A 25,009-nucleotide genomic window follows, 5' to 3' on the forward strand; every position below is an offset into this window, starting at 1 on the left:
ATTTTCTTATAGAAAATCCTCGTATTTTGCCATTATTTGAATGATACGAACGAACGAAGAAAAATATTGTCATATAATTTTTGTCTGTAAATAAAATAAAAATTTATTTCTAAATAAAAGCCAAGGTTTTACTTATTAAACTGCGTATTAAACAGGATTAATTATATCGAGTTATACTCGATATAAGTTAATCCTGTTTAATACGCATATTGTATTAAGTAACTAATGGACTATGTACGTATTTATCAGTCATAATATTAATTAATACACAATGAATATTAATTAAAACAAACACTTTTTTAATAGATTTTCTACCAATTCTCAATTATTTATCTTTTTAAATACAGAGGTTTCGCTGCGGGTATCTACACAACGAATTCAGCCGAAGCTTGCTTCCATTGCCTACTATCGTCTCGCGCCAACATATGTGTAGTACAGGACAAAAAGCAGCTCGACAAAATATTGTCAGTCCGAAACAGACTACCTTCCTTGAAGGCTATAGTACAATGGGAGGCTCCTGTCGACACTTCAATACCAGGACTTTATTCGGTATGTGTTTAAATATATTTATTTCATATCATATCATGTCTCAAAAAAGCGGAAAATAACTATTCTGCAGGTTCCCCTAAAAGTTGGAACTGATAGACTGTAGTAAAATTGGTATGTCCAAGCACGGAAGTAATCCTTATCGATTATAAAAAAAAAGAATTATTGCGATTACTTTCCCATTTATTTATTAATTTTGCATAGGTCACTAAAGATAACATAGTTTAAAAATATTTTTCCGTTGTATCTGTATATACATAGATATTCATAAAAAAATAAACATAAGTTTTAATAAAATGAAATGAACTGAGTTTATTTACATTAAACAATCTTAAAATTATTAACAAAAGTCACATAGTACTATTTTGGGAACATTTAAAAATAATATTTCCTATTACTAAGCTCAAAGTTTGCAAGAATCATGCAATAGGCGAAGAGATCACGTAATAAATATACTCGTACTTGTAAAAATACAAACGAGTTTGAGAACTTCCTGAAAGTCGCTTTAAAACCAAAAGGGAAAGTACAATTTACTTACTGCCTAGAGAAGCACTCTTAATCTTTATAGTATGTATAAGTAAAAAGGTGAAAAGCAAGATCACTTAAATATATTGTAAATGTAATGTAGAATACAAAAACTTATGTCAGCAAACTGAATTTACCAACTTTCTCCAATTACCACGGTGTTAGGCGCAACACCACTCATGTCTAGTTAGGCATTAAGACATCATAAGGGTATCCCTTATGAGCCTATTTTTTTTTTATTAAATTATACCTAATTAATCACCTGTCTAAATATGAAACTGTGTGTCTTGGGTTTATTAATGCTTTAACTATATACATGTCGAAATAAAAAGAAAAAATCATTTGTTAAAATTACGAATACCATATCTTTGAAAAAATTTATCTGTATTATGAAATATTATACGTTACATTATTATAATCTCACTATGCACTAGATTATAACTACTTATTATTTTATTGATTTAACTGCACTTTGGAATTAATATCTAATCCGTTATTTCGAAATATACAAATCTTTTATTTACACTTAGATAATGATATTAGTGGTACCTATACGTTCTTATCATTATCAAAGGTAGTAGGTTAGATACTTACGGGATTATTCGCCGTCCTCTGTATAAATAATGTACGGATATGATGATAAAATATATAAATATATTATAGGCATTAATCAATTAACCACCATATTTATAAAAACATTAAACCTCTCATAAACTTATTTTAACTTTATGAGTTGCTTTTTTCTTTTATACTAATTTCTCTATTTCAAAAATAGCGACTAAACACTTTAATAGTTGAAATAGTTTTTTTTAGTTTTTATAAGGGGGATTTCCTAGTAATTACTACCTACTAATATTGTTCTTAAATCATCTGGTTTTTTACGAGTGTAGATACGCGTTGCCGATTCTGAATCGATTATCATAATTCTTTTTGCAATCTATAGGGTTTACTAACAACATAGGAGTTTATAATTTTGTGACGGTAGAATTTGAAACTGCTACTGTTTTCTATAAGTCTGTAAACACGCAATTCATATTAACAATGTACAATATTTATATTGTAAATATTAAATAAGATTTTCTGTGACACTAAAAACAGACTTCAATCGGGACAAAATCAATATGGAACTACCATGAAAGTAAATCCTATTGTAGAAATGATGAATCTGTATGGGTTAACATACCTTTTTTTTATTAAAAAGAAATAGTTTAGTAAAAGGAAATAAAAAATAATGTAACTATGTTATACCTTTTACAAACTTATTATTTGCTAATCTTAATATGATTTCCACTGTAATAAATTAGACGCCAAATACTCGTATTTACCTATCTAATTGGACTCAACACTTTGTTACTTTTAACTGAATGCAAGCTGAATTTACAATTTGAACTTTGTTATCAACACACATGTTACGTAAAATATAAACGTTTTTGTTTTCAGCGCATTTCAGCCGCGTCATTTGTTCGTCACCTCTATTCTAATGATCGCAAAAAATAATCATCCAAATCGATATACTAGATTATATAATTTTAGAAGATATAGTACATAATTAATGTTATAAAAATACAGTCGAATTGAAAATTTCATCGGTTTAATTTCGGTCTAAATTTGTTAGTTAATGGTGTAGGTATCTAATTGAACTTTTTTTGATGGGTGAAAATGGTATGGTAACCCCTCCTGCGCTAACGGGATACGCTGGCGGGGCACCAGTGAAGGGTGATCGATGAGAATGAAAACAGGCCATGAATGAATGAACCATGATAGTTTCCAGGGGGAACCGCGAGGAGGTCGACCTGGTTGGGTATATTGCTAGCAATGGGATTCTCAGTCTCCATTACTAATAATCCCTTTCCCCCCATCTAATTGAATTATCGCACTGTAATTATCTAAAACAATATAATATGAAGCGGGTGTAGACACATATTTACTTATATTCTAATGGTTCTACTGTGGTTAAGCGTTAAAAATTAACCAACCATTTGATCCTTACTATTGAAAGGAACTAAATGAATATTCATGACATTAGAAAATATTTTTATTAGGCACTATTATTTACAAATGAAATATGACATTTCTCATTTGTTAAAACTAAATATATTTTTTTTAGTTTTAAAAAACAGTACCTACGAGTACTTTCTAAACTAACGTAATGTATCTTACTAACGGAAAGTATTATACAAATATGAGTTTCTGAGGCATACGCCTAAATGTATGTGCTTCATATAATGTGATCATCTTTACAATCTGTAAATTCAGCATTTACTTATTGTAAATCGTTTAGTAGTAATAATGTAATTTTCCTTGCAATCTAAATGATTTCAAAAAGCCTGTTTTAAAGTGCAGCCTCAAAAGATTTGATTCTATTATGACTGTAAATGATAGAACTCAATGAAGGCCACTATAATATTTTCTTAAATTATCTTCTACTCCTATTCCTAAATAATCTCTGTTTCTATTCGTCCCCATAGGTTACAGTAACCAATGACATTAAAATAAAATAATAAAAAACAGTAACTATTAGGCAGACCAAATAACTAATTCAGTAAAAATAGTAATATTGATTTTTTTTTTTCTTTTATAGTGGGAACAAATTCTAGAGATCGGTCAGAAAGAAAATGATACACAATTGGATTCAATACTGAAAGAAATGGCTGTGAATGAATGCTGCACCTTGGTATATACGGTAAGGAACATATTTGATAGAATGCCTTGCTACTGTATAGTTGAAATCAAAATTTATTTAACATTATATATGTTATATATGTACAAATGTATAACAAACAAACCATTATAATCCACCATGTCTAACTGCATAAAATTTGGAATTCTAATGAAAGTTGAAATCCTACGAGGAAGTCGAAATATTTATTACTCAATCCAAATTCAATATTAGTATATAGACTATATACTATATAAACACTTGGCTATATATATCTACCTATTAATTCAGATGGGTAAAGCCGCTGTATTTCAAATGATGCAAGCAATATTTTAACTACCTCTAGTTAGTTCGAAAAGGAAAGAAGGATCTCTATACGAATAGAGTTAGATATGTTCTCTAAAAGATATGTAACTCAATTATTTATTCTTTACTAGCTTTTACCCGCGGCTTCGTGACTAGGATATGTTTGCTGACCGGCATAAAAAGTAGCCTATATCCTTTTGCATCTCATATAGTACGTGTGTACTAAATTTCGTAGTGATTGGTTAAGCCTTTAAGGCGCTCTAAGGTAACAAACAAACATACACTTTCACATTTATAATATTAGTAAAAATTAAAACTATCTCGTATTTTAACTGATTATGCTAGGTAGCTAGGTATATGATGTTTGTAAACAAATTTCTAACTGCAGTCAGGAACAGTGGGTGCACCGAAAGCTGTGATGCTGTCTCATGACAACCTAACCTGGGATGCCTTTTCCATCGGTCAGCGCGTGGCTGATCTCCAGGTCGGCGAGAGACTAGTGTCTTTTCTGCCTCTAAGTCATGTCGCTGCACAGGTACATTCATCTTCAATCCATTTATTTTATTATTAGCTAACCCGGTAAACGTCGTTTTGCTTTCTTCCGCATCCTATCGGATGGGTCTATTTTTCCTTATTGGAGAAAAAAACTATTTTATCTCTTAAGTTGGAACAAATAATACACATTTGCAAAATTTCATTAAAATCAATGATAATATAATAAGTTTTGAATAATCGGTTACCGTTTTAAGATTTGACGAACAAAGAACGACACAGGATTTTTATTATTTACATCTAAATCTTTCTATATACCTACATTGACCTATCTACAAGTCATTAGTTCTGCAAGTCTAGAAATTTTCGTTAACAGGTAGTAGACAGTCTAAATAGAAATTTTCGTTAACAGGTAGTGGACATTTACACCACATTAATGCACGGCGTTACTGTATTTTTCGCTCAACCTGACGCACTGAAAGGCAGTCTAGTCGAAACGCTGAAAGAAATTAGACCTACTAGGTAAGTTTTTTTCAGGGTAATTATTGTTGAGGTCTGTAAGACTACCTTTGTAATCAAAATTTTTAAAATTTTACCTTTTTTAGATATGTGATAATAAATTCGATACCAACTTAATTTCATTTATGTAATATTTTTTTTTTAAGTGGGGCAAAATTAATAGGTATGCGACCAATACGGGTGTAAACGTAATTGAAACAAAAATAATTATGAGGTACAGTTCAAATTGGTGAAAATATCACGTAACATAAATAAAATAATTAAGGATTGTATTCCACAAAAAAAAAAACTTCAATTGTGACAAGACCAGTTATTTTAATGATTTTTTTGTTACCAATATGTGAGTAAAAAATAATTTTCCAAATCGGTTTAGATCTGACAGAGCTCTGAGGTAATAAACATAGAAAAAAATATAACCGAATTAAGAACCTTCTTTTTTTTAAGTTAAAAATATAGACAAAACAAAGGAGAAGGTTATCACCTTCTCCTTAAAGTCGCTTAAAAATACAATTCACTGCTTAAATACCTACATCCGAAGCTACATCCGTATACCTCTGAGTATTTTATAATGTTAGTTTAACTCATTGTTATCTGAATATTATTGACGACAACTGAGCATTTTCCGCAAGTTCAATAGGTATGGAATACTTTCTGGGTTTATGTTATACAATATGATTTGTTTATTAATAGGTATCTAATATGTACTTACTTATATGACTCCGACAAATACTTCCAAACTATATATATTTAGTTTTACTAATATAATACTTTTTCTTAAATTATGCTAATTATTCGTTTACTAATATACAATTTTATTATAACAACCTTTATTTATATCTTTATCAATAGATTTCTGGCTGTACCTAGAGTATGGGAGAAGATGCACGAGAAGATAGTAGCAGTTGGCGCTTCGAGTGGTTTCTTCACCAGATACATTGCAAACTGGGCAAAAGATAAAGGTCTCAAGCACCATCTTGCTAGGATTGATGGGTGAGTTTACTCCTGGACATTAAATAAAGTTTGATCATGGTCTAAATCATCTTATAATGAATAATTAATCTGTATTCAAAATATAAGACCGAAATATTATATTATTTATATGTGTTCTTTTTTGTAGAGAATATTTTCCGCAGAAACTATCTATAGTCAAGGATATATTAAAATTTGCATAGTTTTTAGACATGAGATCAAAAATCAACTTGCAATAACAGAAATCTATGTTACTTCCACTCAAAAATAACTATTTTCAAGTTAATATGGACGCAAAACATGATAGTAATGATATATATATCAAAATAATAATGTTATGCAGTTTAGGGAAATAGGTATTTACATACATGAAACACAAACGGCACGCTCGTTGTAGTTACGCTATTTACACTTGACAAATTTTTGTTCACTTGCTAAAAAATACAGGTATAATTGTATTGTTAATATCTGAACGGCCAAAATACAGTAGGTATACTTATATAACACAGAGTGAAATTGTAACTATTAATCCTATCTACTATGCATCCTTTTAAGGGCGTATTCTACCAGTGATAAACAAAATTTTTTCCAATGAAACAAGAGTTTAAAAGTCGTAAAAGTTTATGAGATTTTCATATACACCACTAAATAGTTCTTCCAAACATAAATATGCTTCCAAAACAACACTTTTATGTTACTATGGGAAGTTCTAAATTCGTAAATCAGAAATTAAAAAATGACCAAACATTCAATCTGCTATAACTTCATGTTAATATGAAAGGCTCAAAAAACATTTCTTTTAATTTTGTATTTCATGTTCCCATGAAAATAACATTTTTCCACTTAGATATAAGTGGAAAAACATAACAATCACATAAAAGAACAACTAAGATTTAAATTTCAACCTGTATTTTTCCATTTATTCTATATGTAATTATCTAGAAGTAGGTCTAATAAAACTTTTGTGCGTCAGTTGCCTTACAGCCGATATGCGGGGTCTTCCTATAGACTTCTCCACCCTCGAAATGTTACAGTACTGGTACGTCACGTGAACTTGAATGCGTAGTTAAATAGTATTTTGTTTCTATTTTGACTGCATGAAAAATGTACTGTACCTAGTTTGTGTGTAATTAGGCAAATCCCTATTAGTAGTAGATACCTGATAATGATATTTTAGTATGAGTGCATGCCGTAAAAATTACCTATGTACTCAGTATTCACATGTAATCTATATAGATTAGATAGAAGAAGGATAATATTATCCATATGCTCATAACTTCTTGAGTTTCGTAAGTCAATTATACTTATCTACTAAAATATACCTAACATAATAAAACATCTAGATTATTATCGGAAGGATTAGCTTACTATGGTTTATCTTCATATATTTATCGAGATCTATTTCTGTTTAGAAATATCGACCACTATGATCGAAGTTATCATATAAAATTGTAACTAGGCAATATCTGTACATACATAGTAGATATGTAAGGAAAACTGATACACATAAATCCAGCTATTCATTGTCCATTGCTTAATAATATGTCTACATAATTTTAAAATTAAAACTTATGTAATGAATATAAGAAGTTGATTTTTTAATGCACTTGATAATAAACACTCCATCAATCTTCTACATAATCTGTATGTAATTATCTTTGATAAATCTTATGTTCCAAAGCTTAATATATGTCTACATTAGTGTGATCGATTGTCTACTTAAAACATCCATTTCGTTAAGAAATCAATATAAAAGTTTCGACATTCTTTATTATAATAAAACTGTAACTAAACTCTGCATGCATCATATAAAAACTGCTGAACATATTTGGATAATTTTTTCTATGGTGATAATTTAGTACGCCTACTAGATTCAACATTGAAATTACTTTTTAAGGCAAGAAAATGTCTTAATACATGGGAAAATACAAAAATTTCCATCACGAATAGAGTCTCAAACGCAAAATTCTGTAAACGGTTGTTTAAAAATCAACTATCGCTCAGTGATATTATAATAGAAGAAAAATTAGATATGATTACGTACTTAATGTTACTGGTGCACCAAAAATAAAAGCTGGAAATGGCGCTAAATTAGTACCATCTACTTACATACACTTCCATGCATATAACAAACACTAGCCATCTTGTTTTTCTTATTGTTTCGTTATTGATCGTACCTTTAAAATTTTTTGCCGATGTGGCGAAATAAATATATCTATGTGTGTCGCTGATACCTTTTCCATATAAATATTTTTTCAGTTGTTATCTGAGCATTTAACGTAACTTTTGAACAAACTGCCATCACAAATTACTTATCTATAACAATTCATACGACAGGCAACAAGGCACATCGTTCGGATACAAAATGGCGAAGTCACTGGTGTTTAACAAAGTACATTATACCCTGGGCTTGGATAAGTGCACGACATTCGTAACATCAGCGGCCCCGCTGTCGCCAGATATCAAGAAGTTTTTCCTCTCACTAGACATACCAATTATGGAGGCTTTTGGAATGAGTGAACTCGCTGGCGCGCACACACTTAGCATCTATCCCAGGTAAAGATATGTACATATATTTTATATCTATTGTACACTAATTTTTACTCGCGACTTCCTCTGCGTGACCGAGATATAATGATTGAACGGGATAAATAGTAGCCTATATACTATATATCATATATATACCATACCAGAGGGAGACTTTGTACAAAAGTCGTTTGCTTGGGCACCTCTGTTCTATTTGTGTTTCTACCGTGAAGCAGTTGTGTTTGCATGGCTATGTTTTGGTTTTAAGGATGGGATATGGCAGTGAATTTACAGGGTACAGAGAAATAACACCTAAGTCCTCAGGAATGGCAACGCATGTCCATGGTACTGTTCATGTCTATAGGCGATGGTTACCACTTTTCATCAGGTGGGCCGTCATCTTGTTTGCCATTCTAAATTGCATAAAAAATTGTTTTCTTCTACACAAATAATACGTGTCTATCAAATTTCACGATAATTGGTCTAGCCATTATGACACTCAAACGCAACAAAAAACAAACCCACTTTCATATTTATGAGTACGGATACAGTACATTGTTTTTATGCGAATTAAAACAGCAAGCTGATAGTATAACTGATGGTAAGTCTCTAAGATTTCTACCAGAAACTCACAATCCACAATGTGCGTGACGTTTATAGGGCATTATATGCATTAGTATTTATAATTACCTGTATTATCCAATAAGTAAAATAAAAAAAAAATATTAATTTTGTTCCACCATAAGTTTAAAATTTAATTTTAGAGGTAGGTTGGTGAGACTTTTAGAGATGAAGTCCTGAAAGAGACATCAGAAAGAGTTTTTGAAAGTTATAACGTCCACTTGTTTCAGATTCAAATTAGATTCAAGTGGGGAGGTACTAGGTGGGGCAGAAACTAAATTTGGAGGTTCACCAAGCCCTAATGGACCCGGGGAAATCATGATGAACGGTCGCCACGTCCTCATGGGCTACCTTAACGAAGTAGAGAAAACTAATGACGCACTGGACTCAGACGGCTGGCTGCACTCCGGCGATATTGGCAGGCTCGACAGTCATAACTTATTGTACATCACTGGCAGAATCAAAGTAAGATTCGTTGCTTATATTAACACGAATTTAAACAAGTGTATATTACCGTGAACACACATAAGCCAATAAACGAAAAGATATTTCTTGGATATCTACCTTATATACAAGAAATTTCATAGATACTACATAGAAATGTTAATACGTAGAATCACGTCCTTACATATATGCTTTTTTTTAATGGATGATAATGGAATGGTCACCCCAGCTGCGCTAACGGTATACGCTGGCGGGCCACCAGTGAGGGATGATAGGTGAGAATAAAAATGTAGGTCAGTTAGCTCATCGTGATGAATTCATCAAAAATTAACCACGATGGTTTCCAGGGGGAACCGCGTGGAGATCGACCTGTTAAGATATATTGCTAGTAAAGAGCCTGTTGGATGTCACTACTAACAATCCCTGTCCCCCCAAATACCTATATTACATAACATTTATTGAGTAGCGAAAGATAAGATGTCATATCGTCGTAATTAATTTAATATCTGATAACATTTTAAATACCTATTACCTTATCTCCTCCACTGCTAATTAAAACGTGATATTATAAACTAGCTGACTGCCTCGGCTTTATACAGATGCACTAATGAAGAGAATGAGACCAACTCTTCCCTTTATAGTACTCCCCCATTTTTATATGGAAACTTTACCCAATATTGTAACTTTTCTGTACGATTTCTAAATAATTTTCTTTCAAACTTTTTCCTAACAACCGCAGCCGTACTGAAGTCATGCGCTTACATACATTTGGTATTTGACTTTTATTTATATAGACGAGAAACTTTTACATTAAATGCTTTTCAAAATATTTATTCTATTTTAGTTAATTTTATTATATTGTCATATAAACAGTCAGTACCACACATCTGCCTATAAAAGTGGTAGATGACGGCTAGTACCTAGTCACTGTATAGTTACATTTATGAATTGTCTTACTTATTCCCTATATTGTATAATGCAAATAAAGTAAAAACATTCATACATTAAAAAAAGAAGTATGTTCTTTATATTTCCAACCGACTTTAAAAAGAAGCATCCATATTTGACTATATTTTTTTTGTTTATATCATGTTATTCTATATGTGCTCCAATTTTGAACGGATTTTTATTACGTATTCTTTTATCGGAAATCATTTATTTTCATGTTGGTCCTATACTAGTTTATTCAAAATTTGAATTAGTTTTTAAGCAGCTTCTAAAATAGGAAGTTTTAATTCGTCTGTAAATTTTATGGATTCATGATTTTTTTGCCATTCATTCATTATTATTGGTTCATTCATATTGATTCATTCTTATTGGTTTGTTACGATCAAAGTCCCTGTATTTTTTTGTGGATCATAAAGTACATGTTATTTATAGAACAAACAAACTCTTCAATTATTGGCGTCTTCTACAGGAGCTGCTAATAACAGCGGGCGGTGAGAACGTTGCTCCAGTGCCCATCGAGCAGTTAGTTCAGGCGGAGTTACCCCATCTTGGGTATGCGGTGCTTATCGGCGATAAACGCAAGTTCCTCTCCATGATAGTCACGCTTAAGGTAAATTCGATTTTAGTATTTGCAGGTTTCTGCACACCTATATCAGAGTCTAGGCGTGACCTTGGAGGTATAAAGAGTGAAATCGAAATCATTAGCATCCTTTTAAAGGAGGTTTAACAGTCAAATTCAATTTTCCTATCGGTTGATAAATAATAAAATATGGTACAAATACAATACAGTCATTTTAAAATTTTTGTTTTAAAAAGTTTCTGCCCTAATAAATAGATACCTATAATTTTACTACATGGTTAAATTCCTAGCCCCTTATTCACAAAAACATCAAATTCTCATAATTTTAGCTATTAAACTATATTGTTTTTCTTTTCTACTAATTATCCCGTTTGATAGAAAGTGACAAAATAGTGTAATAGTTAAAATGAATTTGTATGTTTTAGTTATGGTATATATTTCGATTTCACTTCGAATATATTAAATGTTCATAGATATTACATTTTCTTTCTTTTTTCGTGTATTCTTCTCCTAGTCGGATTTAACCATTGTATATGTAAACGTAACCCTTAACATTTCAGGCTAAAATTAACACGGAAACAGGTGCAGCACTGGACGAGTTAGAAAGTGAAACTAAGAGATGGGTGGCCAGTCTAGGTAGCAAAGCGACCACAATTAGTGAAATTTATAACTCTAAGGATCCAGTAGTGAGTATTGTTATTTATATTATTTAACGCAAAATAATAATACTATAATATAATACTAATAATAATAATACTACTACTACTAAAAAAATAGACGTTCCTTTATTGTGACATTTGTAAATATTAAAAAAAAAAGTATGCATTATGATTTTACTTTTTTTTCTACAGGTACAAAAAGCAATCGAAGATGGCATCAAGCGAGCAAATAAACACGCCATTTCTAATGCACAGAAAATACAGAAGGTCGCTATCCTGCCCGCTGATTTCTCGTTAGCTTCGGGAGAATTAGGTATAATTGAAACTATATAACGTTTAATGATAAAAGTTGCATCTACATTTTTTTTTTTGTACTTTCACTTGATAATGATACATTTTTCTGGATAAAAAGGTATTATATTTTGACAAGCTGCCATAAATACCCACCGCAACATTAATATAACTTTATACTTATTTGTAATCAATGAAAATTCGACCCTATTGGTATTTTAGTAATTTGTGACACTGAAATAACAACCTTCTATATTTCTGTATAAGGTTGCTATTTCAATGTCACAAATTCAACTTTTAGAATTAATATAAATCTCAGATAATATTTCCTGACATATATTTTGTAATGTTTACTAAAATGATCCTTCTTTTTCTTACAGGACCAACACTTAAAATTAAGAGAAATGTGGTTTATGAGAAATACAAAGATATTATAGAAGGATTTTATAAAGAATGAAGTAAATTCTAGAATGTAGGGAAAGGAGTGTAAATTATTTTATTATGATAATAATGTGTTGCTCAATTAGGGACTTAATGTGATTCATATTAATGTAGGGGTACATAGATTATATTTTTGTTACAGAAAAAAATTAAATAATTTTTAAATTATCTTGTTTATTTAATTAAAACCCAAATTATTTATTTATATTTTTTATTTTACTTAACAATAGTAAATTCAATTGCAATAGTAAATTATGATATTTCTTTAAAATACATCATCTATGTATAAATTTAAAACTTGTATAAATATTGTATTATCTAACAATTAATCAGGTAATAGAAATACTTTATCGGTAAATTATACTTGTCATTTATGGACTTTTAATATTAAAAAGTGTCAAGTGAAAAAACATAAATAGAGTATTTATATTATATGTACCGATCTCTACCAGTATCTTCACGCCAGGTCCCTCTCACGGTGGGCAGAGAACGGGTGCGTCGTCCGTTTAGTATGCTGCGTATAATGGAACGGTTATAATAAACCAAAACCAGAAAGTATTCATGATATTGATCATGAAAATAATAATAGAAAATATATTTTAACTCTTATACAAAACACACGGTTTCGTAATCATAATTTGAAAGATTCATAAATTATTTTTATATTTCAACTGTTCTCTTTGGAAAAAATTACAGTTTTAGTTAAAATTATGTTGGAAAACGATAATCCAAAAACATCGATATTATCTTACGACAAAAACAAATTTCTGCCGACTTATCTAAACTTTTTATTTGCTTGTTACTAATTAAGCTTACTACTATATATTATCGACATATCATAATTGTAGAAATTGATTTAGTGTGCCTATACTATCATATATACATATCAATACACGCATCTGACACGTTTCCTAATAACATTCAAGAAACTCTGATAATATCTAATAATTATATTGATAAACATAAATATTATTGAAATATTATTAAATATCAATGCATTATCTAGTAACAGTCAAACCAATTGCCCTCTAATATGATCCAAATGAAATTAATTTTCTAAAAAATACATGGAAATTGGTTCAGAATATATTGTCACATCCACTCACAGAGAAAGGTCAATAACACCACTAGCATCTGGGGTTAAAGATAGTTCTAAACTGGCCAATTTGGTGATCCATAACACTAAAACAATATTTTTTTGCAAAAAGATAAAGAACTAACGAAAATACAGTTTTAAACATTAAAATTGATTGGATTGAATACATGAACTAAACATTTTTTAGTATAAAGTATTTATAATAAAAATTTGTGACATATCTAAATGGAATGTTCATATTGGAATTATTGTCGTTCATTGGTTATCATAATGGCTTTAATAAAATAACGAATAAAAAAATTCATTCAATATATTTATGTAATTTAAAATTTATTCTATAAATATAACGACTATCATAGATAAACTATTTATTTGACCTAATTTTTCATAAAATTATCAGTAATGGTACGTAGGTATGTTTTTACTGATTGTATATCATATTTATTTATAAGAAAATGTGCCTCATGTTTTATAATAATTGAATATATATTACGATTATGTAAAATCAGTCAACGCCATCAATACATTTACCTTTGATATATACATGTAATTTTTGATGACAAATACGAAAAAAAATATCTCAAGTCTACCACACCCATATTAATTGAGGCCTTAACAATACAATTACACGTCGCCTCTTATGACAATAAATCGAAATTATACTTATGAAAACAAATTACGACGACCTTCGTAATGACATGATAAAATGTATTTACACTATATACCTTTTTTAACAATTAGTTTTTTTTTTTTTCATTTTAAATTGAAAATTCAGCGCAAAAGCTAAAACACTAATAACTAAAAATAAGTTCAGAAGAAGTTTGATAATTTTTGGAATAAAAGATTAAGTGTAATATTATTCTATACATTTGTGACACATATAAAAAACAAATATATGTTAACACAATATGATTTACGACATTTACTAAGAGAAATTGAAATTAGAATGAGATATTAGTCATCTGTGTTCGTTTTCTGTGGGCGTGACAGTACCTTCGCTACTAACCGTTAAATACCTGATGACTTTAAGTGATTAAGACTCGGGTACATGGTCGGCGATAGTTGTAGGAGGTGCGGTGGCAGGAAGTGGTGGCGGCGCGTCCGCGAGAGGCAACGGCTTCGCAACACCGATACGGACCACACCACGTGGAGCACCCTTCAACGCCGCCACCGCTTGCTCTAGACTCGCGTCCTCCAGATTCTATAAATATGTAAATATTAGTCAATTTCTATATAAATAAAAATCTTTGTTAGTAATCACATCGTTTGAGAACGATTTGGTCTGATTTGCTATTATGCTATATGTATTCTCGATTATACGTGATAACATAGTTTTTTAACTACATTATTTCTTCATGATGTCAATGGGGAGAAAGGAGGACACACGCATCTGTGATATGTAATTCTATTTATAAAAAGATATTAAAAATAACAAGTAACAACAAACTGAATCGTTAATATTAAATTCAATTGTTATTATAACATTGGACACATTAAAAGTTTTGCACTTTAGGCTTACCGCGACTGTTTGGATTTCGAATGATATTATTTTTAAAACATAAAACGTTATCAGTTATTTAGAAAAGAAAAAAAATGGCGGGGAAATTTTTTTTATACATTTAAGTTCATTGAGTGATTTTCTATGATTTTAAAAGTAATCTTTCTCTTCAAGTCTGTGTCACTCAGCATCAAAATTATTACGAAACTACGTATTAGCTATTAGAAGATTTGGGGACACATGGAAATCCATATAGGTCAAATTAAAAAAAAAATCATAAAGAATTAAAAGTTAGGAAAATTTGTTTTAGCTTAATGATAAACTGACGCTGAATCAAAAACAAGTTTGTGTTAAATGGTGATCAAAGATGTTGCTTAAATACGACCTCAAACATTCAAATGCGGTTTATGACGTCCTCATAGGAGATGAAATGTAGATTTATTTATTTCGAACCAGAAAATAAAACAGTAATCCTATGAATTGGTACATACTTTAGACTTTTACAAATATAAAACACCAAGATATAAATAGACTATTAAAGAAAAATAACAGATGGGCTAAAATACCTGGTCATTGACAAATAACAGTCGATCACCGGGTATAAGGCGGCCATCTTGTTGTGCAACGCCGCCGGGTACGAGCGAACGAATCACCACCAGCGTGTGTGCCGGCCGAAGTGGATCCTGGTAATCCAGGATCGAAAATCCGAGGCCACGCTCGCCCTTCACCAATTCTGTATATTATACCGACTTGTTTAGGTCATTATCATCAAAATAACTCGCCAATTATGTGATGTCATCTCATCTCATTGCTGGACGCGAGTAGACAACTTGTTGGTTAGTGATATTAGTAGAGACACCTTCATAAAAAGAAGATATTAGCACAATGTAAGGAATAAGAATGATGCAAGTCTCATGTTGCACGCTCCATACAATAACTCTATCTAGAAATATCCATAGGACTACAGTGAAAGGTTCTTTAAATTGTAGTATAAGTCCAATAATATTGTACTTCATTCCTTTAGTTACATCAAGTTTCTTGTGATGAAATGAATATGACGGGACCATATTCTGATTTCTTTATTATGGAGAACTATTTATTATACCTATATTAACTATTCTTTTTTCCAAGCACGATTTCGCAACAATTTTATTCTCAATTTTTTTATGTATATATTTTAGATTTTAATATGAGACATTTTTTATCTTCAAAATTTGTATCTTAGTGACTAATTATTGGTGTCTCTTTTCAAGCATAGAATAAAATACAATGTAGGCAATACCAGGACACCCCTTAATGTATTGTATATGGTAAGTACCAAACAGATTGTCTGTAAAATACTCTGAATTGAAGCTATAATAACAACAAATGGAGTAGTTATGAGTATACGTGCCAATGATCTGCGGCTCAGAGGACCACATGGCGAGGCCGGTGAGCGGCTCGAGGCTGCGCGAGCGCACCTTGCCGGCCGCCGCCAGAGAGCCACCCTCCTCCGCGCCCGCGCCCGCCAGGCTGCCGTCCGACTTCGCCTGCCAATTAACACAGCCATTAGCATTTACAGAAATGATAGGCCAAGTACAAAATTTTGTAATTTAATAGGAATAAACACGATGATCGATACAGTTACAGCCTGTTATGTGTCAAAAAACTAGAAAGATTTACCTTAGATAAAGATATATATATATATCAAAACCATCGTGGTTATTCTTTGATGAATTCATCACAATGGGCCCAAGTGACTTGCTTCATCCTCACCTATCGTCCCTCACTGGTGATCATAAGCGTAAACTATCAACTACTACTGTACTCTCAGTACAGGTGGGATTGGCATTCCATTATCATCCATTAAAAAAAAAATGATACCTTGACGAGGGTGGCGGCGGGCGGCGCGAGGTCGAGCGCTGGCGGTGGCCGCGGGCGGGCGCATACCATGCACACCTCGCTCGACAGCTCCTTCAGGATCGACACCACCTCCAGATGGTTCATGCCCAGCAGCCGGTGACCGTTCACCTCTGCTCGACATTACCAACATAGACAATTTATAATCATGACGTGATAATAAGAATGAAGCACTATGCAATGTTCAAGTAAATACTTATCTTCTACTTGAATCTGTAATTCTGTGAAATCTGTTGTGAATAAGTATTTTCTATTGTAGTTATAACTTCATAGACTCAAATGCAACAAAATTATACAGAAAAAAATGAAGCACAGTCCAAATACTGATTTATGGTACATTTGCTTCTTTATGTCAAAACTGGGAAGTAACCATGGTCTACTGAAACTCATGCTGTATTAAGTAGTAATAGTGTAGTAGAATTTTATTTTAAGATTGTTAACGTAATATCTTGGGAACTGAAAATATTCATGCCGTAGCACCGTACCAAGCAGCTCATCCCCGGGCCGATGAACGCCGGCGCGGCCGACGGGTCCCTCCGGCAGCACGGAACGAACGTAGTGGTGGGGTCGCACCTCGCGCCCGCCCTCCACATCCACCGTCCCCTCGAGCGAGATGCCGAGACCGCCGCCACCGCGTACCACTACGCCGACCACGATCTCCACTTCCGGGCCTAGAAATATTAAGAATAGGAATAGAAAAAAAATATTGCCAAAAAAACTACATACATACATAATACATATACATAAATATTACATTACCATTTTTACCTCCAATGACACACTCAATTACATATTAAATGCAATGACAAGCAATTTTTTCATGCAATTAAGAAAAAACTGACGATCCACCTAATGAATAGTATCTGTAGGTACTAGCAGCATTATAAACATCACACATATGGTGATACACAATATCATCGGACCATATTTTTGGAACATATTGAGATAACAAACAGTTACCAAGTATAGCTTGCCACTTGCGCTTGATAGCTTCCTTCTGTTCATTGGTGCGCGGCATCTCGAAGGGCGGGTGCGGTCGTGGCGGCGCGGCGGCGGCGGCGGGCGCGGCTGGCGCGGCCGGCGGCGGACTGCGCGGCGGGGATACACCGTCCAAACTGCATATGCGTAACTTTACTTAACTATGCAGTCTCATGTCAAAATTATTACTTATTAAAAATATTAATTCAATTTTATAAATAATAACACTAACAACTGATTATAAATAGTCTCGCAACGCACCATATCGAGGAAGCATATTCAAGATACTATCGGCATTACCTCTTTGAATTGCCAAATAATAATTGGTATAGGAGACTAAAATTTTTTGTTATCTTATTCTCTCTTAAAGGGATGCTAACGATTTTACCTTGTACGTATATATTGTCTTTATATATATATTTGAAGAGGTACATACTTGTTGTGCAGCTGCGTCATCTGCATGTCGCGGTCGGGCGTGAGTGGCGGCTCGGGCCGGTGCATATGTAGGAAGGGGTTGTGTACGGTAGTCACGCCGCCTGCCGCCGCGCTCTCGCCCGCAGCAATCGCCTGTTGTAGCTGCTCAAACTTTGGCCCACGCAGATATCTAAGTAGAAACATTTATTTATTTTTTCAAAATCGGATCAGTAGTATGAGAAATTACCCTAAACATCCATACTCACAAATTTACCTCTTTACAATATTAGTATAGACGTATTATTATAAATAATTTCTTTTAATAATTTAACATTTTTACTTCTTATTTTACAAAATATTAGTAAGTAGTAAATTGTACAAAGGCAATTTATTACATATTAATACAGACATTGCAGTACTGATATAACCTATGATTACATCTAAAACTGGTTATCTACTTTTGAAATTCACGCATATGGAGTTGTTGACAAAAGTGTACTAATATTATACAAAATAACTTTTTTATTTTTATATAAAATAATTTACCTCTCCAACTCTAATGTGACAATGCTCCCACTCTGCTTGAGTGCATCAACAGCGCGCTGGTTGGACTTGCCAGCAAGCGACACGCCGTCGACAGCCACAATGCGGTCGTTGACTCGGACTTTCCCACTCAGAGCGGCCGCGCTGCCTGGTGTCACGGACTTCACGAATATGCCAGACAACTCTTCTTTCTCGCAAACGTATCCTGTAAGTTCAATTTAAGCAAATAATTCATGAAATGCGCCCCCAAAGCTGCGGTAAGTCAGGATTTAACTGTTAGTATGGGCCCTGAGTGGCGGCGCATTACGTATATGGATCCACCAGCGTATTAAACAAATACCTAATATGTTTGAATTTGTCCAGAGTGCAAGCAAGTGTGCACACAATAACTACTATGAACTCCTCTTCTACAATGAATACTCCATAAGAATTTGTGTTTATTATTATAAGGTCTTTTCAGTACAAGATTTCAATGTATATATAAATATTTATTTACCTGCTATTGTAATACCAAGGCCATTCTCGTCTTTTTTCAGTTGGACAGTAAACCGGTCTACCTCTGGTGATTCTGCATCTAAAACACAAAAATTACTTACAAACCTTACAATCCTACAAGCCATGTAACTTTAAGGAAACACCACTGAAATCGGTTCCATCATACCAATTTCAGCCATATGCTATAGTAAGAAAAATCAACTTTCCATTAATAAATAATTATGTTCCACAAAAAAAAAAACAACTTCAATAAGGTTAAACCACTTATTTTCATTGAAACACTAAATTATTGAAGTAATTTTGATAATTTTTTTATGGGGCAACTTGTAAATACACACATCAAAAAAATTTTGTATAGGAACGAATAATATGAAGTCTTTTAGAAATTACAAATACATTCAGTATCTCAATACCAGAATCTGGCGGTGGTGTAATTGATTTGTCAAAAACAAATCTCGAAGCGGTCGTAGTGTGCGACAACGATGTTGGCTGCGTGTGGAAAACTTGCTCAAAGCCAGCATCAAGCAGGTACCGGTCCAAAGCTTCGGGATCCGATAACAATCTAAAAATATCCAAGGCACATTAAATATCTAATAAAAGAAATACTTATGACATGTTTTTTTTGCCAATTGTGAAGCGATGGAAGCTTTTGTTTGATAAACCAAAAGCTTCCATGGTTGGGTTTGATACGTACCACAAGAGCCCGAAGGATGAAAGTACACTATGAGAATTACAATGTGTGTTTTTAGAATACGTGGAAGAGGGAGAACTGGGAAACTTTTTTTTCACGTAACAAGATGCTCGTTTATAAATCAATACTGCTAGGATCAGAAATCCCCGCGTACGAAGTAGGTCAAAAAGCAGGTCATAAATAGTACATTACTGCAGCGGCCAGCAACTGAGGCATTGATGAACGAACGTACAAATGTGGGCCGAGGTGCAGCCGAGGCACACATACGTGAGACCATCAGTGCCTAGTTGTGGCCAAGGCTTGTATAGTACTTTTCTCAAATAATGCGCAGAAATCACAATTTTACTTTTTAAATTCAATGACGAATAACGAACAATAATAATTTTTCACGCGCCATAATGTTCCTTTGTTTTTTATTTTTCAATAAACAGCTTTCTATTTGCAAGCCAGTTCGAAATTTAAATAAAACCTTTTATTAATTACCTCCTCGGTAGCCATGTTTCGAAGTAAAAGGTCATTCCATTTTTAAATTACTGGACAGATATGAGTTTACATAGTAATCTATCTGGCCGCAAAACACGATAGATATGGATTGTCATACAACTCTTGCCGGCCGCTGCCCGCATGTATCTGGCCAGTACGGCAATTTTAATTTATCTCTAAGAGGATTGTCAAAGTAATGGTCACATTTCCAAGCATGTTTGAGAAATAATGACAGACCTGGCGGGCACGACGGGCGCGGGCGCGTGGTGGTGCTGCGCGGGCGGCGGCGGCGCGGCGGGCTCGACGGGCCGCGCCACCACGAGCCGCACGCGCGAGCCCGACGCGCGCAGCACGCCCGCCACCTGCTCCGACCCCATCTCCATCAGGTGCGCCTGCCACCAACCACACGCTCCACATCATCGCATTCCTTACCCTTCCTCTCACTACTAATAGCTACTTTGTATTGGTGTAATGTTTTTTCCTTCTTTAATCTCTCGATTATTAACATCCTTTTAAAATAGTAGTTATTTTTATGCAAATTAGAATGGCAAACAAGCTGACGGTCCACCTGATGAAAAGTGGTAATAGGCATTATAGGCACGAGCAGTACCATAGACATAATATAATGCACTGTTTCGCCCATTATTATTATATTATTATATTTCTGTACCCTGTAAATTCACTGCCCTTCAAACCGAAATACAGCCCTGCAAACACAACTGCTTTCAAGGTATCCAAGCAAACTCCCTTTGTACAATCTCCCTCTGGTAGAGTGCCAGTCAAATTACATTTTCTCGAAAGAAAAACATGAATCGAAAAAAAATTCGAGTCTTCCATACCACGTGCCAAATTTTTTATCGTTTTTTAATCTTTGATACAAACACACATAAATACAATATGCACTGGCCCAGGTCAGATGACAGCTTAAGTTCTTTGATATTTTAATTTTCATAGCACTGTAGGACAATTCATTTACTTTTTTTTATAATAAACATGTTTGAATTAATGTAACAATTATAATAAAAAAATATTACATTTGATCACTGACTACTCAGAATTGTTACTCACATCTCCTATTTGTAAAATATGATCACCAGACTTAAGACGCCCATCTCGATCAGCTACACCACCAGCTAGAATAGTTTTTACTATGACACCACTAGTTCTAGCACCAATAATTCCTGAAAAAAAAAATTGTACCCATTAGAAAAATAACTAGTAAGCACTAGCTTCATAAATTACAAGTATTTCATTGTTTATAATGGTAATGCTCAACAAATGCCTCTAATTACCCCATTAGAGATCACAATAGTAAGTAAAAAACAAAATTCATAGAATATTAACAAATTTGTGACATATTAATAGTGGGTGTCTATTAGATGCGAAATTGTATTGAAATATTTAGCCTTGTTTTTGGAGTTGCGTGCACTCTAAAATATTACCATTAAATAATTCAATAAATTATTTTTAATTATTTCAATAAATTATTTAAACTAGGTCACATTAAATAGTATGAAAAAGATAAAATTTATACCGAATCCGAGTCCAGTGCCATCATTGACCAAGTTAATAATTTCAACCTGTGCCCAATCGCCTGCTACTATATTGTGAGATGTAGATGGAAGTGAATCATCATTACGAGCCATTTCTAATATTCCACGGGCCTGGAAATTTAAAACTTACTAATATTATAAATTTAAAATAGAAAAATACCTTAATGCCACTAACACATCACATCATTGCTATGTTTCAATAAAACAACTCGTTGTACAACAATATATAGTAAGTAGAATACATACATATATATCTGTCACGCCTTTCTTCCATTAAGGTAGGCAGAAACAATAGAACGCCAAATGCTTTGATTCAAACAAACCTCTTTCACAATCATCAATCTTTTCATAAACGTTACTGATACTTACACAATATAAAAATTTTATTTTATTACACATTCACAACGATAAGGGTTAAAGACACCAATTTTTAAAATCTTCAAGGCTCTGTGACACAGGTTAATATTGACATGTAAAGATAAAATTTTGTATTTCATTAAGTTTAGATAGTTTAAAAAAATTAAGGGGGTATGCATTTCAATATCAGAAAAAAAAAATTTTCACCCATATAAGGGACACCCACATTAAGGAAAAAACTTGGTTTGTACATCCTATACAATTTTGAAAACCTGCCTGTACATCTGAAATTTTATTTTCTATTTCATTCACCACTTTTCTAATCAAAATTCTAGCATACAATTTGCCTCCAGTACGAAGGCTATTTCTGCAGAAATTTTTACACTCCTGCTGTGACCTACTGCCTTTATACAGTGACTTTATTCCAGTCACCAGGAACACAATAAGACAGCCAACATTTATAAAACAACAGGTTTACAATTATTTTTCCAAGTTCATTTCATTAAGCATTTCAGCAGATATTCTATTGAATCCCACTGCTTTATTAACTTCATAATCTATACTTATTTAATATTAATATTACTGAATTAGATATTATCTTACTAATATTATAAAATTATAATATTCATTATACTTAAATAGCTTAACAAATTTGATTGAAATTTGGTACATATGTAGTTTGGTACTTTATAAACTGATTTACTTAGACATAAACACAGGAAATAGAAAGTTAAGTTCTAGTCATAGTTAATAAACTACTAGTGACGAAATCATTAACATCTTTACCTGTTTAGGGGACATGTTGGAATCAACAGAAGCAGTATCAAGACCAAGGATTCTTTCATTGTCAGAATTAGATCCAAATTCTAAACTATGTGGTGGAGAAACTTGAGGCACCCTTTGTTCTTCTTCACCTTCATGAGTCCCATATAAATTTCTTGATTGCAATGCAAGGTCACCTATTAAAATTAACAAAACATAATATGATTTGTTGGTTGCTAAATTAAACTTACATAGTAAGAAAAATGTGTAGTTCATTAAATATACAATTATTGTTAAACCTATAACAAGTTTTTAAATTCTCAGTATATTTTTCATATCCACACAGTGAAGTTAGAAGAAATCTTTTATTTGACAAGATATAATATTTTATATGTAAAGCCAGATACTTTATACATACATATCTGTTATGCCTGTCTCCCCATAAGATAGGTAAAAAAATGGAATGACAATTGGTTTGTTTCAAACTGGCTTTATTCTCTTCCTCCACATTAATCTTTTCATACATGCTCATTGGTCACAGATACTTTTAATTTAGCTTTTTTTCAGCATATCATTTATTCAGCCCACATTTTTCTCTAATTACACTGTTTCTTACACAATCTTTTAATGTAATAGCACATATATTTCTCAGATCTCTCATTTCTGACATTTATCTTACTTTCATGCTTCTTCTGCCATACTCATAATGTTTTTTGAAATAGGTGAATTATCATTTTTTTTAATACTGCAATAATCTTACCAGCTGGCGTAATATCAAAGTCTCCAGGAAGGATAGAAGGATGATGAGCTACCTGAGTGGCAAGCATTCCCACAGAGTCATGAAGAGTAGCAATACTTTTTAATATGGGACTTTCCAAAAGATTGATAAGTATATTCAAATCATCGTTTGTTGCAGCCTGTCACAAAAACATTTAGATTAGATATTTTAATATACAATCCTACAAAGAGTACTCGAAGAAAATAGTCATACCTTTAATTTTGGATCATCACTTTGATCAACTGCAGCTTTCACACTTTCCAGCTGTTGTAACGCGTTTGATATGTTTACTCCAAGATGCATAGTGAGTGTGTAATCTTCAATAAACTTTGAATTTATTAATAATTAAAATTAAAAAGGAAAATAAGTAAATAGCTATGTAAAACAATTAATTCAAAAAATATTTGTAACAAACAAATAGATAGACAATTGTAATAGTGATGTGCCGAGTCAGGCCACTAGCAAGCCACAAGTTTGAATGAGTCAAGTTAATCGATACTAAACTTACTACACAGATTCGAATTCTCAAGTATATGTTTACAGCAGGATTCAAACATTCGATTTCAAATACATGATACGAAAATTAGCGATTTTAAATTAACAAATTCTAGTCATCTGCTTATATTATATAGATATTCTCTAAGTTTCCATACAAAATTATAAATGCTTTATATCAAGAACATGTTAACATTTTTTACCAGTTACAGAAAATGTTATACGGCCGTATTACTCTACTAAATTTAGATACAACCTGCTTGTGTACTTTCTACATAAATTGTATCGAATATATAATCTAGTAATGTAAAATTTGTCATTTTAATGTAATAAATTTTGACAATAATTGACATATCAAACATTTTTATACACTAACCTGTATGAATTGAAAAAAATAGCAACTGATGGTATATCTTTTCTTCTCTTTTTACTAATTATATT

General features: G+C 32.5%; 2 protein-coding genes across 8 annotated transcripts in view; one reads left to right on the plus strand and one right to left on the minus strand.

The window, feature by feature from the left end:
- The window catches only part of LOC113518256 (long-chain-fatty-acid--CoA ligase ACSBG2), a 30,712-nt gene extending 18,018 nt beyond the window's left edge, over positions 1 to 12,694 (plus strand). For 4 of the 5 annotated variants that reach the window (XM_031913324.2, XM_031913328.2, XM_031913327.2 and 1 more), the window contains 12 exons: positions 348 to 549; positions 3,653 to 3,754; positions 4,425 to 4,571; positions 4,941 to 5,050; positions 5,897 to 6,037; positions 6,990 to 7,055; positions 8,354 to 8,572; positions 9,394 to 9,628; positions 11,025 to 11,165; positions 11,696 to 11,821; positions 11,987 to 12,107; positions 12,466 to 12,694. In XM_031913324.2, the coding sequence (XP_031769184.1) occupies positions 348 to 549; positions 3,653 to 3,754; positions 4,425 to 4,571; positions 4,941 to 5,050; positions 5,897 to 6,037; positions 6,990 to 7,055; positions 8,354 to 8,572; positions 9,394 to 9,628; positions 11,025 to 11,165; positions 11,696 to 11,821; positions 11,987 to 12,107; positions 12,466 to 12,542 (1,687 nt within the window). In that variant the 3' untranslated portion in view covers positions 12,543 to 12,694. The remainder of the gene's footprint in view (positions 1 to 347; positions 550 to 3,652; positions 3,755 to 4,424; positions 4,572 to 4,940; positions 5,051 to 5,896; positions 6,038 to 6,989; positions 7,056 to 8,353; positions 8,573 to 9,393; positions 9,629 to 11,024; positions 11,166 to 11,695; positions 11,822 to 11,986; positions 12,108 to 12,465) is intronic. The other variant, XM_031913326.2, reaches the window with a different exon arrangement.
- Positions 12,695 to 12,841: 147 nt separating this feature from the next.
- Positions 12,842 to 24,549, minus strand: LOC113518268 (patj homolog). Of its 3 annotated transcripts, none has more exons than XM_031913323.2 (17): positions 24,287 to 24,549; positions 24,056 to 24,212; positions 23,320 to 23,492; positions 22,158 to 22,287; positions 21,692 to 21,804; positions 20,861 to 21,015; positions 19,863 to 20,011; positions 19,451 to 19,528; positions 18,958 to 19,159; positions 18,434 to 18,601; positions 17,980 to 18,134; positions 17,505 to 17,690; positions 16,984 to 17,132; positions 16,514 to 16,649; positions 15,687 to 15,853; positions 14,639 to 14,823; positions 12,842 to 13,040 (listed from the first exon to the last, which is right to left on the minus strand). In XM_031913323.2, the coding sequence occupies exons 1-16, from the start codon at positions 24,374 to 24,376 to the stop codon at positions 14,656 to 14,658; spliced, it is 2,376 nt and encodes a 791-aa protein (XP_031769183.1). In that variant the 5' UTR covers positions 24,377 to 24,549; the 3' UTR covers positions 12,842 to 13,040; positions 14,639 to 14,655. The 3 variants fall into 3 exon arrangements, with proteins under 3 accessions (XP_031769183.1, XP_026758907.1, XP_026758906.1); XM_026903106.3 differs by having other exon boundaries at positions 14,629 to 14,823; positions 24,287 to 24,548; XM_026903105.3 differs by lacking the exon at positions 12,842 to 13,040 and having other exon boundaries at positions 13,217 to 14,823; positions 24,287 to 24,548.
- Positions 24,550 to 25,009: the final 460 nt, after the last annotated feature.

This window comes from Galleria mellonella, unplaced genomic scaffold (assembly GCF_026898425.1).
Source record: "Galleria mellonella isolate WM207_F2 unplaced genomic scaffold, CSIRO_AGI_GalMel_v1 utg132, whole genome shotgun sequence".
In the NCBI taxonomy this organism is placed as follows: Eukaryota; Metazoa; Arthropoda; class Insecta; order Lepidoptera; family Pyralidae; genus Galleria; species Galleria mellonella.

Excerpts from the sequence above, each read along its gene's own strand:
- LOC113518268 (XM_031913323.2), bottom strand. The coding sequence starts at position 24,376 with ATGCATCTTGGAGTAAACATATCAAACGCGTTACAACAGCTGGAAAGT. Across the intron at positions 17,133-17,504 it reads GCCCGGGGATGAGCTGCTTG|AGGTGAACGGTCACCGGCTG; the intron begins GTACGGTGCTAC and ends AATGTCGAGCAG. Across the intron at positions 15,854-16,513 it reads CTCTGAGCCGCAGATCATTG|AATTGGTGAAGGGCGAGCGT; the intron begins GCACGTATACTC and ends TATAATATACAG.